Genomic DNA, 12,033 nt, shown 5'->3' with positions numbered 1-12,033 from the left:
CCCAGCGGCCTGCGCGCAGGAGCCCACCGCACAGGTGCCGCCGGTGGCGAGCGTCCGCACAGGTGTGGGTCGCGACAGGCGGGAAGGCAAAGCTGCGTGTTAGGGCATGCCGGGAGCCGCCGTCCCCCGCCGCGCTCTGCGCTTGGGCTGGGCTGGCCTCTCGCCGGCTCGGCCCGGCCCGGCCTCTCCGCAGGGTCTCCACGAGGTGGCACGAGCAAGCCGCTGTCGGGGGTCCGTGAGCCGCCGAGCAAGCGGGAGGGGAGGGCTTGGTGGCGTAGCGCCCTTCCTTTCCTGGATGAGGTTGTTAATTGGCGTGATTAACTCGTGCTTGTGCTCCGGGAAGCCCCAGGTCTGAGCCTGTGCGAGGTAGGCGCTGGGGAGAGATGGAAGCGGTCAGACCGGTTAGTATGGGCTGCATCCTTGGGCTGCCTGTGTAATCGGTGGAGAAAGCCCTTGCTGGCTGTCACCTGCTCTGGAAATGTACCGTGTGCCACTGCCTGGTGTCTTCTGCAGGCTTTGCGGCATCACTGCATTCCCTCACCCAGGAAAGGCAGATTAGGGTGACTAGGACCCCCACAGTCATAGGGGACCCACCTGCCAAAGACCCCTCGAACCTCAGTGAGGCAACCCTGGTGGGCACCCTGCGCATTCCTGCTGCTACGTCCCGAAAAGACAGGCAGAGCACAGACTGAATTAACCACTTCCTTGGTGTGAAATGATAGCCTTTTGAACAGAAGATACGGAAATCCTTTTGGGGGTGAGGAGTGGGTGGGGGTGGGTGGTGGTGGTGGTGTCTGGGGGGCTTGGGGGTTGTTTTTTTTTTCCTATCAGGGTCTGAGTGGCACATATTGCCCTTTGTGTCTTCTGCCCAGCATTGCTCAGCTCCTGCCCTGTATGCAGATTATAGCTATGAGGTGTATGCTACAGAAAAGAGGAGGAAAAAGCGAAAGAAAATTAAAAGCAAGTCCAAACAGTTTGCTGTGAAATTCTTTACCAGGTGGAAGATGAGGAAAACTTTGTATACACTCGAACTGAGGAAAGCTTTGTATACACTCAAACTTTGTGTAGAATGTGCCCCTTTGTACCCATAAAGACTTCAGAGGTGCTTTGGGGTTTCTGCCCGTGGTTGTGCTCCCCTGCTTTCCCAGCAGCACTGTTACAAAGTAGTTCATGAACAGCCAGTTGTCTGTATGTCAGAATGAGTTAGTGGCGTTGGTGAGCTTTATTTTATTTTGGTTTATTTTTTTTCCTCCTCGTATCTTGTTGGGTAGGTGAGCCTCCCTTCCTTCCCCTTCCCTCAAAACAGGTAATGTCAAAGCAAGCATGTCATGTCAAATTAAACACGGCACCAAATGTACTTTGGCAAGTCATGGCAGTAAATTCAAGTTCTGCACAACTAAATGGAAGAGGCTATGAGCAGCCATGATTCAAAAAGCCTCTGGTACACAGATCTAGTTTAAGTCAGGGAAACTCTGAAAATGAGGCCCTAGGGATGATGCCTCTTCACTCCTATAACAGATGCTTCTGAATTCTTCTTATTGAAAGAAATAAATTTTAATTTAGGCATTCCAGCACTTGCAAAGTGTACACATGACAGAGTTGAAACCAGGTGAGGAATTGTCTGTTGCTTGAAGGTCTCAGAGGATTCTCTGAACTGCGGAGATGAAGGTCTTTTAAAATTCCTGGCAGTGTCTGGCAAATCCACTGTAGCATTTGTAAGTTTAAATTATTTTGATGGTTAGGAATGTCTGCTTCCTTTGAACTGCTCTTTTCAGCTTAATTTAAAAATATAGAGAAACCATGGGGAGGAAAAATCAGCTTCTCTATGGTGAGATTAGATAAAGAGGCATTTATAACAGGCCCGTGTCTGTGACCAAAGGTTTTGAGAGATGTATTTTTATTTTATCTTGGAGGTGTTTTCCCCCTGGTCCTCTCCCACCTCTTCCCTCTCCCACTCCCCAAAATAAAACCCCAAACCAGCATAAACCACAAGTCAATGGGAGCATGGAGTAAGCGGCAGTGGTAAAATGTGAATGGCAGCAGAGTACAGTTCCCACGAGCAGCAGATGGCCATGTTGGGCAGCACTGGCATGTTTCTTGCTATCCCCACCTCAGTACTATATTCATGGAACAAACGGGATTGGGCCCTATATACAGCAGCCAGTGAGAAGGCACGGTTTTTGTGACAGACACCTCTACCCAGCCAGCTCAGACAGTGTGTGAGTGCTGCTGAGCATCTTCCCACTGCCCCAGCTCACCTCCCTCTCCTGAAATTTGTAGGAAACAAAGCAAGGTCTCTGCAGATTTTCAATCAAATTGCACCTGTCATGGCTTGCATTTGTTGTGGTGCTTTTCCTCAGATAAATTTAGCTCTAAAATAAAGCTCTCAATGCCATACCCCAAGGCATAGATAATTTGAGTTGTTTGTTTCTCGGTGCACATACAGAAATGGCTGAAGTACAGCGCTGTGTGTATGCACACGCACAGGGGCTAACTAATGCATTCATAATAAGCACATACAAGTAGGCAGAGCTTAGCTGAAAAGAGCTGCCAGTGCTTGCAGTAGCACTGTTAAATGGTGCTCCCTGCTTGAGTCCAGTATTACCAGGAAAAGACCAGTTTGAAGCTGGGTTTAATTCTGGTAGTAATTTCTAACATCCTGTGGTATTACCCCAAGCTAAACTGAGAGGCAACAATTAATTCATTGGCATATACTTCAGTTTTTGTTTAAAGTGTGTGGAGCACTAGAAAACAGCTCGTTTACTTGTGTCTTTTATGTTGTTCAAGCTTTCTTGGACCTATATAGATATGTGTGTGTGTGTGATGTATATATTTATGTATTTATTTTTCCTTCCTGGCCCTGATTGTTGCTGACACATGACCTGTGCTCTCCACTTCTATTGTATATAACATTTCTTACACTCAGAATCAGTTGGAAGCTAAACAGAGGGAAAACTATTTGAGCAGCTAGGTGCCTCCTTAAATCTGGGCCTGTTGTCAGAAATCAAGTCTTTTCAAGATCTCCTGAAAACAGTGACATGAGGCACAGGGTTAAATACTGTGGTTCATTCTGAAAAGGCTGTGAATGCCTAGTGTTTTTTCAGCAAATACTGTTCTGTTGACCTTCTCCCCCTCCCTGCTATGCCACCTTTAATACATTTAGCATCTACCCATTCCCTGTGTTTCTGAAGGGTGGACTTGTGGCATGAGTGTGTCTTGCTGCTGTGTGTAAAGGCGTATGCTCTGCAGTCCTAGTACCCCTTTGGAGAGCTCATTAATTGTTTTCTATGTAAAGCACTCACCAATTATACCACCAGATACCTGTTGTTAAGATACATTTATTTTAGCCTTCATTCTGCTTTTTTCCCCAGCAAATTCCCTCAGGGCTGCCATTTGTTCCTGGGTGCCCAATGTTTTCCAATCTCTTGTCCTGGTTTTTCCTAAGGATCTTTTGATGCAAAGTCCCCTACGACGGTGGGACATGAAGTTTAAGAAAGACTCTGTTTATTTTTATTTTTGAGGGGAATCTTCATGCTTTAAAACCCCAACTGAAATGCTGCCCTCACAGATTTTGTTTTCTTTTCCTGTAGGATTTGCAAATAGAACGAGAGAGGACCGTGTATAATATTTCTGGTGGCTGCACAGCCCTCGTGGTGGTTTATTTACTGGGGAAGCTCTATGTGGCAAACGCTGGTGATAGCAGGTGAGTAAGTGTGGTTTCTCCCCCAACTATTCCTTCACCCTAAAGTCCCCAGGTCTGATGTTACCAAGTTCCTCAGTTGCAAAAAGTCTCACAAGAGGGTTCTTTTTCTTGGCTGGACACATAACGGTGCTTCCAGAAATGAATGCAAGCAGCAGCGGTAGGCTTCCAGTATCTAGTGGAGCAGTGGTTGCAGTTGGCAGAGTTGACAGTACTTCTGTAGCACTTCCTGAACAGCTTGATGGCTTCAGAGAAGTTAAAAGATGTGAAAGAGCCATTGAAATGGAAGAGATGGATGTGTAGTACAATTTTGTGTGGAATACTGAAAATGTGAATGTATCTGGAACATCTGGTAGGGTTGGACCGATGCAGTAGGAAGCCTTGTGGCTCCTGTCCTCATCCTTAGTCTTGGAAGGCCACCTGGCTCTCAGATTTTGTAATATTTGTTACATATCTGTAGGCAAATGACTGCTACTCCTGCAACAGGAGGAGGGGAAGGAGATGGGCTGTCACAGGTTAGGGTTTTTACTGTGTCCTATCCTAGCTTGTCCATGTACTTGTTCATGTCTTGGAACTGAATGCTGTCATTCAGGAGTTGTTGCTTTGTTAGATTTAGAACCTGGATACTTGAAGGCTTGTGATGGAGAAGCTTTGTCTTCTGATTTAGCTAAATCTAAGAGTATACTGCAAATCTCCCACTTGCATTCTTTTCCTCTTTCTCACTCTCTGCCCATGCCACCATCAGAGAGAGAGAATGAGGCTGTTCTTGCAAGACTTTAGACCTTCACATGTTTGTTTTGGCAGAGATCTGCATAAACAGTCCAGGGAGAATAGTTCTGTTGTGTTCTCTTAGCAGTTGAGAATTTGAAAAGGTCCTGAGCCACAGTGTCTCTAGGTGAAGAATGCTAAGGGGTGCATTTATGTTTCAGGTTTGCACACATGCAGTTTGTGTTTATGACGTGTGTGCACAATGTGTTTACAGAGAGCAGTCAACTGCGAACTGTTCCGTAGTTTACAGCTAACATTTTTATTGCCTCTTGCTGCTTTAAACTGTGTAGGAAGTCAGATAAATCTTTTGTGCATAAAGTTCCTGTTCTTTTCATGTTGGCAGTTGTTCTTAATATGCTGAATTTGCTGTTGAGATTGCAAATTGCTTACCCAGGTTCCCTTGACAAGTGGTATATTTGAATCTTTTTCCCATCAGATGTTCTCACAGAGGGCAACTGCAACCAGGTTTGAGCAGATCACCTGTTTAGTCATCAGAACCACTAGCTGCACTAAATTTTAGCTCTTCTTCCATTAAATTAGAAAAACAAAATGCTTTCTTGTGCTATGGTACTTGAAGTACAATTGAGCATCTTCCATTGTGTTGGCTAAATTGCTTTATTGTCTCTTAGAAGTATGCTATTTAAAACTGACCATGCAAGACCTACTTCTGAGTAGTAGAGATCTTTGTTCTTAAATGACTGACTGCTTCCAGTTCCCCTGAGATTCCTCCTCTGCTTCTTGAGAGCAGCCCAAGCTCCACTGCAGTCTCTGATGGACAGCAGGAAGAAACTTGTTGATGGTGATCTTGAACTGGCCCAAGCATTCACTGTTGTTAAATCCACCGAGTCTTCAGTAGACTTTGAATGTTCATCAAGCCCATCAGAAACATCTCTTCAGAAAAGCAGGAATTAGAAGGGAGGCCATTGGCCAGGCCAGGTCTTGTTTGACCCAGAATTCAAACTTTTCTACTCATTCCTTGTAGGTAACGGGGTCCCTCCAGATCCAAAACAGGGTTTTGCACTTTCCAAATGAACCTCTCCAAAACCTTCCTTCTGCTGAGGAGAATTCTCTGATTCCTCAAAAATCTTTCACTTTCAGATAAGTTCACTTCTAGGCTTTCATAGCTCAAGTAAATAAAAGCCTTGAAATGTAGAAGATAGTTGATCTGGGCCTCTCTGCTACCAAATCCCCACTTCCCATGTTTCAGAAATGGAGTGAAACAGCTATTGCAAAACATCTAAGTTGCTCCTCATTGCTAAAAGGACATTTTAGGGCTAGAAAAGCAGCTCTGAGGTTGTCTGCCTGCTGCCAGAGCGCACACTGCATTCCTGAGTTTTTAAGAGCCCAGTCATGTAGCCAAGGAGTTTTATTCGTGTTAGTTGGAAAAATATGTTCCTTATTGCTGTCTCATGCCTTGCATGGTCAGCTTCACAATTTGTACAGATACAAATGAGGGTGGTGAGAAATACAATAAGGAAACTAAGTTTTAAAAATGTTTGTCTGCCCTTGAATAAGGGCAGGGTTTGTTTTTCATACCCAAAAAGGGAACTTGTGCCGTTGGAACTACATGCTGAAGCCCACAGTTCTTCAGTTGAGCTTTAGTTTGAGTTCACCTATTCATACGTGCCTCTTTTCTGTCCTCCTCCTTCCCTCTCTGCTCCCTGACTGGAAAAATCCTGCAAATAAATCAAGCTGCATTTCCCACAGACCAATGTCTGTGAGAGGAGGTTTTGTGAGGCCAGTGTGGGAAATATAAACGTTTTGGGGTTCATGCAAACCTCATTTGTTTTGCCTCTGCCCAGAAGAAGGTCAGGTCTTTTCATTCCAGGCAACTTCGTAACAGCACAAGTTTTTGAACGTGGGTTTTGAACAACTTTTACTGTGACAAGACCAAGGTATGTGCAACAAACTGTTACTCTCACAATGAGACTAAGGAAACACCAAGTGTGAGACTTGAATAATAATGTGCTATGCAGTGCCAGCTATACCTCAGACTTATGTCTGTGGTATTCAGTTTAACCACCAAAGCTTCTCAAATCTAATCATTTCATGCCACGTACCCTGGCAGTGTTGTATAGCAGCTGTCCTTTTGTAGTTGATGTGTAATTACATCATGAAAAGACTTTAATTACCATATTACTAAATTACCAGCCAGCAATCCTTTCAGGTTCAGCCCTAGCTCACTTCTGTATGGACTATTAGGCTTCTCCAAGCTGAACACTTTTGGTTGGTGCAAAAGGGAGGAAAAATTGTGCTAATTGTAGGTTTTGTTATGAACTATTATTGAGCATGATGTTATGGCATCACTAATGTCAATGATATAATTAAACTTCAGCTAATGATGCAATCACAGTTCTGTAATAATTACACGTTCACTGCAAATGATACCAGAACCCTACTTGAAATGAGGTGATGTATTAAGAGCCTGGTAAAAACAGCATGGAGGAAGGCCTTTTCATTCTCTAATGGCTTGTCTGATCATCCTTGGGTTCTGCTATAAATACACCTATTTGCACAGCCAAACTTCATGTCTGAATATTGGCCTAAGCTTTTTCTAATGTTTCTCTCTCTCTTCCTTTCAGTGGTTAGCATTGTCAGTGCAAGGTTATCTAATTAAGGACTGATAGTGTCAGCTCTCCAATATATGGTGCTTTTCTGGTGATCATTGAGGCACTGGGCTTGGCTTAGCAGTTTGACATATACACTATGGTAACTAGGCCAGGCTCTCAGAATAAATGCTTGCCTTTTTTTTTGTTTCTTTGTTTTTAAGTAAGAAATAGTAAATCTTCTCTGCTCATCCTTTTAAATAGTATAGTTCAATTTTATATTGCTAAAGTGACTTTTACTTCCAAGCTGCCCTAGCATGAATAGGATAGAATAGAATAGAATAAACCAGGTTGGAAGAGACCTCCAAGATCATCGTGTCCAACCTATCATCCAACACCACCTAATCAACTAACCCATGTAACCAAGCACCCTGTCAAGTCTCCTCCTGAACACCTCCAGTGACGGCGACTCCACCACCTCCCCGGGTAGCCCATTCCAATGGGCAATCACTCTCTCTGTGTAAAACTTCCTCCTGACCTCCAGCCTAAACTTCCCCTGGCACAGCCTGAGACTGTGTCCTCTTGTTCTGGTGCTGGCTGCCTGGGAGAAGAGACCAACCTCTGCCTGTTTACAACCCCCCTTCAGGTAGTTGTAGAGAGCAATAAGGTCACCCCTGAGTCTCCTCCTCTCCAGGCTAAGCAGCCCCAGCTCCCTCAGTCTCTCCTCATAGGGCTGTGTTAATGACTTGTTAATCTCAGTTATTTTTCATTTTGTGCTATTAGAATCACAGAATGTGAGGGGCTGGAAGGGACCTCAAAAGATCATCCAGTCCAGAGCAGGATCACCTAAAGCAGGAATGAGCAGGGTTTGAATACCTCCAGAGAGAGAGATTCCACAACCCCCCTGGGCAGCCTATTCCAGTGTTCTAGCACCCTCACAGGGAAAAGATTTTTCCTCATGTTTCCATGGAACTTCCTGTACCTCAACTTCCACCCATTTCTCCTTGTCCTGTCTCTGGGCATCACTGAGCACAGCCTGACTCCATCCTCTTGGCAGTCACCCTTTACATATTTCTAAACATGAATGAGGTCACCCCTTAGAAGCCTGTCACCAAGCTAAAGAGACCCAGCTTCCTCTGGGTCTGCTCTGCCCTGGTGAGACTTCACCTGGAATATTGCATCCAGTTTTGGGCTCCCTAGTTCAAGAGGGACAGGGATCTACTTGAGAGAGCTCAATGGACGGCTCCAAGGATGATGAAGGGACTGGAGCACTGCTTTATGAGGGAAGGCTGAGAGACCTGGGGCTGTTTAGTCTGGAGAGGAGAAGAATGAGAGGGGATTTAATCAATGTTTATAAATATCTGAGGGCTGGGTGTCAAGAGGGAGGGGACAGGCTCTTCTCAGTTGCACCCTATGATAGGACAAGGGACAATGGATATGAAATATAGTACAGGAGGTTCCACCTCAACATGAGGAGCAACTTCTTCACTGTGAGGGTCGCAGAGCACTGGAACAGGCTCTTCACAGAGGTTATGGAGTCTCCTTCTCTGGAGACTTTTAGGACTCCTCTGGATGCATTCCTGTGCAACCTGTGCTGAATTGTATGGTCCTGCTCTGGCAGGAGGTTGGACTAGATGATCTCCAGTGGTCCCTTCCAACCCCTAACATCCTGTGATCCCAGTCTCCCTCCTCCGTTACTCATTTTTGTGTCTCTGTGCTGGACTCTTTCAAGCAGTTCCCTGATGTCCTTCTTGACCTCAGTGGCCCAGAACTGGACACCATATTAGGATGTTGTTTTATAGCTGGTGATGGAGCAGTAGTAAACCAGAGACTTAATGTTTTTACTGATTACTGCCCAATTCATGTATAGCCTCATGCAACTTCACATTTGCCTGATATCACTACAATGACCGTAGTGCAGTGTGGTTGTATTAACTATCTTGAGCACGAGTGTTCTTGTGGGTTTCATCTTGTCTGGCTAAGCAGCTGCATGGAGACTGCAGGCACTGCCTGCTGTGCTTGGAGGCATGCAGGATAGCTGTGCTTTTATTACTATAGAGGAAGCAGAACACCACAAGTCCATTTGGCTTTTCCATAGGCCATGAAACACTCACTAAATCTACAAATGGATTTTTGGTCTGTTTTGATTTGTTGGTAGCATGTGGGATCAAAGTAAAGAGCCTGATGTTTCTGAGTCTTCACAGACTTGCAGGGTCGCTGGATTTTTTGCTTTACTTCATCATCTTCTTGCCTCCTTGCTTTTTCTCCCCAGTGCTTCTGTTTTCAGGGCATATTCACCCTCTGCTTGAACAAAGATCCTCATCTCTGGAATAGATCTATATTTTTCTCTTCCCTTTTTTTGCAAGTGTATAATTAGTGCTAAGGCATTTGGTATCTTTAGAAGCTCAAGTTTTTGTGGTGTTGCTGTGTTTCATGGATGCTTCAGGTGCTCAGGTATGGGAGAGTGCATGAATAGAATAGAATAGAATAGAATAGACCAGACCAGACCAGACCAGGTTGGAAGAGACCTTCAAGGTCATCGTGTCCAACCTATCATCCAACACCACCCAACCAACTAACCCATGCAACCAAGCACCCTGTCAAGTCTCCTCCTGAACACCTCCAGCGATGGTGACTCCACCACCTCCCCAGGCAGCCCATTCCAGTGGGCAATCACTCTCTCTGTGTAAAACTTCCTCCTGACCTCCAGCCTGAACCTCCCCTGGCACAGGCTGAGACTGTGTCCTCTTGTTCTGGTACTGGCTGCCTGGGAGAAGAGACCAACCTCTGCCGGTCTACAACCCCCCTTCAGGTACTTGTAGACAGCAATGAGGTCACCCCTGAGTCTCCCCTTCTCCAGGCTAAGCAATCCCAGCTCCCTCAGCCTCTCCTCATAGGGCTTGTGTTCCAAGCCCCTCACCAACTTCGTTGCCCTTCTCTGGACTCGTTCCAGCAAGTCAACCTCCTTCCTAAACTGAGGGGCCCAGAACTGGACACAGGACTCGAGGTGTGGCCTAAGCAGTGCAGTGTACAGGGGCAGAATGACCTCCCTGCTCCTGCTGGCCACACTGTTCCTGATGCAGGCCAGGATGCCATTGGCCCTCCTGGCTGCCTGGGCACACACACACCAGCTTCTGCCAGCACAAGAAAATAGGGGATTGTGAATAGTGAATTCTGCTTTGTTTACTGTTTCAATTCTTTCTGGATTTGCTCCTTGTGTTGAATCTCACTACATTCCTCTTCTTCTGCATAGTTCCCATTGTTGGAAGTCAGATTTGGGGGATTAATCTGTTTTTATGCAGTCAATGAGAAAGGCATGGAAACAGCCATATGTCTGCTGACCAACACCATATCTTAAACAGAAGTTCTGAGAAGTCAGAACTGATGATCCTGACCTGGTTTGGGGGATTTGGTTTTTTGGTTGGTGGTGTCTGACTTCTTTCTCAAAGCAGTCCCAACAGAGTGATTTGGTTTTCTTTCCCCAGAAGCACTAACCCTGTGTAAGGATGGAAACCAAAGAGTCTCTTAGTGTGTTACCATTGTGGAGATGGTTTGCTGTTGGTGTTTTTACAAAACTTTAATTTTCTGCTTTTTGTAGCTACCAACCTTCTCATTTAGATAGTGTGTATTCTTCCTGTTTGCCTTGAGTGGGCTGCCTGAGCCCTCTCTGTCTCCTTACATCTGTGTCTGCATAAACAACAATATCTCTGCTTCATTCTTGGTACTTAGAGGTCTCTAGAGGAAAGACTAACTCAGTTACTGAGCCTCTCCAGTCTGCAGTATTTGTAAAAGCAGTCTTTTTTTTTCCCTTTCTTTCCTTTTTTTTTTCTGTCTCCTCTTAAAGATTGAACAAAAAGAGCTGCAAATCTCTGAATTAGACACGCAAGGCCTTTTCACCCTGGGACCATGCAATCTGTGGTGACCTCTCTTTGTCTTCTGAAGTTCTCATTCCTCCAAATACTCACAAAATGCCTCCCAGGAGGTGGAAGCAACACTTAGAGATAGCATTTTTGCCAATTTATGTGCACACTCCCTTTTTAGATCATTATCATTTCTTTGGTGGAATCACATGAAAATAATGTTTGGTTATTTGGGGGCAATAGGCAACCTAAGCCTGATCTGCTCAGAGCATGTCTTGTGAATAGAGACAGAATTCAAGATGAAGCAAGTCTCTCCCACACACATTCTCCTTCGCTGACTGCAGTTTGCTAGGTGAAGTATGATCCTGCCTAGCCAAAAATGCTGGAAGAGAGCATGGCATCTTAGTCACTCTCAGGAGATGTGGCCAAGTCCCTTCTTTCTGCTTTCCCAGTGTTTTTTGTCTATTTAGAAGCCTGATTTGCAGGCCTGCAGAAAGCACTTCTGCTCCCCTTTTCCTCCTTGGCCTCCTTCTAGGGAGAAGCACGACAGTTTAGGAAGGAGGTTGACTTGCTGGAATGAGTCCAGAGAAGGGCAACAAAGTTGGTGAGGGGCTTGGAACACAAGCCCTATGAGGAGAGGCTGAGGGAGCTGGGGCTGCTTAGCCTGGAGAAGAGGAGACTCAGGGGTGACCTTCTTGCTGTCTACAACTACCTGAAGGGGGGTTGTAGACAGGCAGAGGTTTGTCTCTTCTCCCAGGCAGCCAGCACCAGAACAAGAGGACACAGTTTCAGGCTGCACCAGGGGAGGTTCAGGCTGGAGGTCAGGAGGAAGTTTCACACAGAGAGAGTGATTGCCCATTGGAATGGGCTGCCTGGGGAGGTGGTGGAGTCACCATCACTGGAGGTGTTCAGGAGGAGACTTGATAGGGTGCTTGGTGCCATGGGTTAGTTGATTAGGTGGTGTTGGATGATAGGTTGGACACGATGATCTTGAAGCCTCTTCCAACCTGGTCTATTCTATTCTATAGGTTTCATAGGAATAGCAGCAACCTCAGATATTGCAGGATTTTGTGCTGGGTAAAGCTTTTGGAGGCACGTGAGGAAACACTTGAAGTGAGGTGTGGAGAAAAGGTATTGGGTCAGAGCTAAGGCATTGCGC

The 12,033-nt window shown here is 45.6% G+C and overlaps 1 protein-coding gene across 1 annotated transcript in view; it reads left to right on the top strand.

The window, feature by feature from the left end:
• The window catches only part of PPM1H (protein phosphatase, Mg2+/Mn2+ dependent 1H), a 183,192-nt gene that overhangs the window by 97,601 nt on the left and 73,558 nt on the right, over window positions 1–12,033 (top strand). The window contains exon 4 of the mRNA XM_068170425.1: window positions 3,591–3,703. Within this exon, the coding sequence (XP_068026526.1) occupies window positions 3,591–3,703 (113 nt within the window). The remainder of the gene's footprint in view (window positions 1–3,590; window positions 3,704–12,033) is intronic.

This window comes from Melanerpes formicivorus, unplaced genomic scaffold (assembly GCF_026170545.1).
Source record: "Melanerpes formicivorus ecotype bairdi unplaced genomic scaffold, bMelFor1.0.p_v2 SCAF_3, whole genome shotgun sequence".
Classification (NCBI taxonomy): Eukaryota; Metazoa; Chordata; class Aves; order Piciformes; family Picidae; genus Melanerpes; species Melanerpes formicivorus.
Note: the sequence above shows the minus strand (reverse complement) of the source record. Positions and strands in the feature narration are given on the sequence as shown.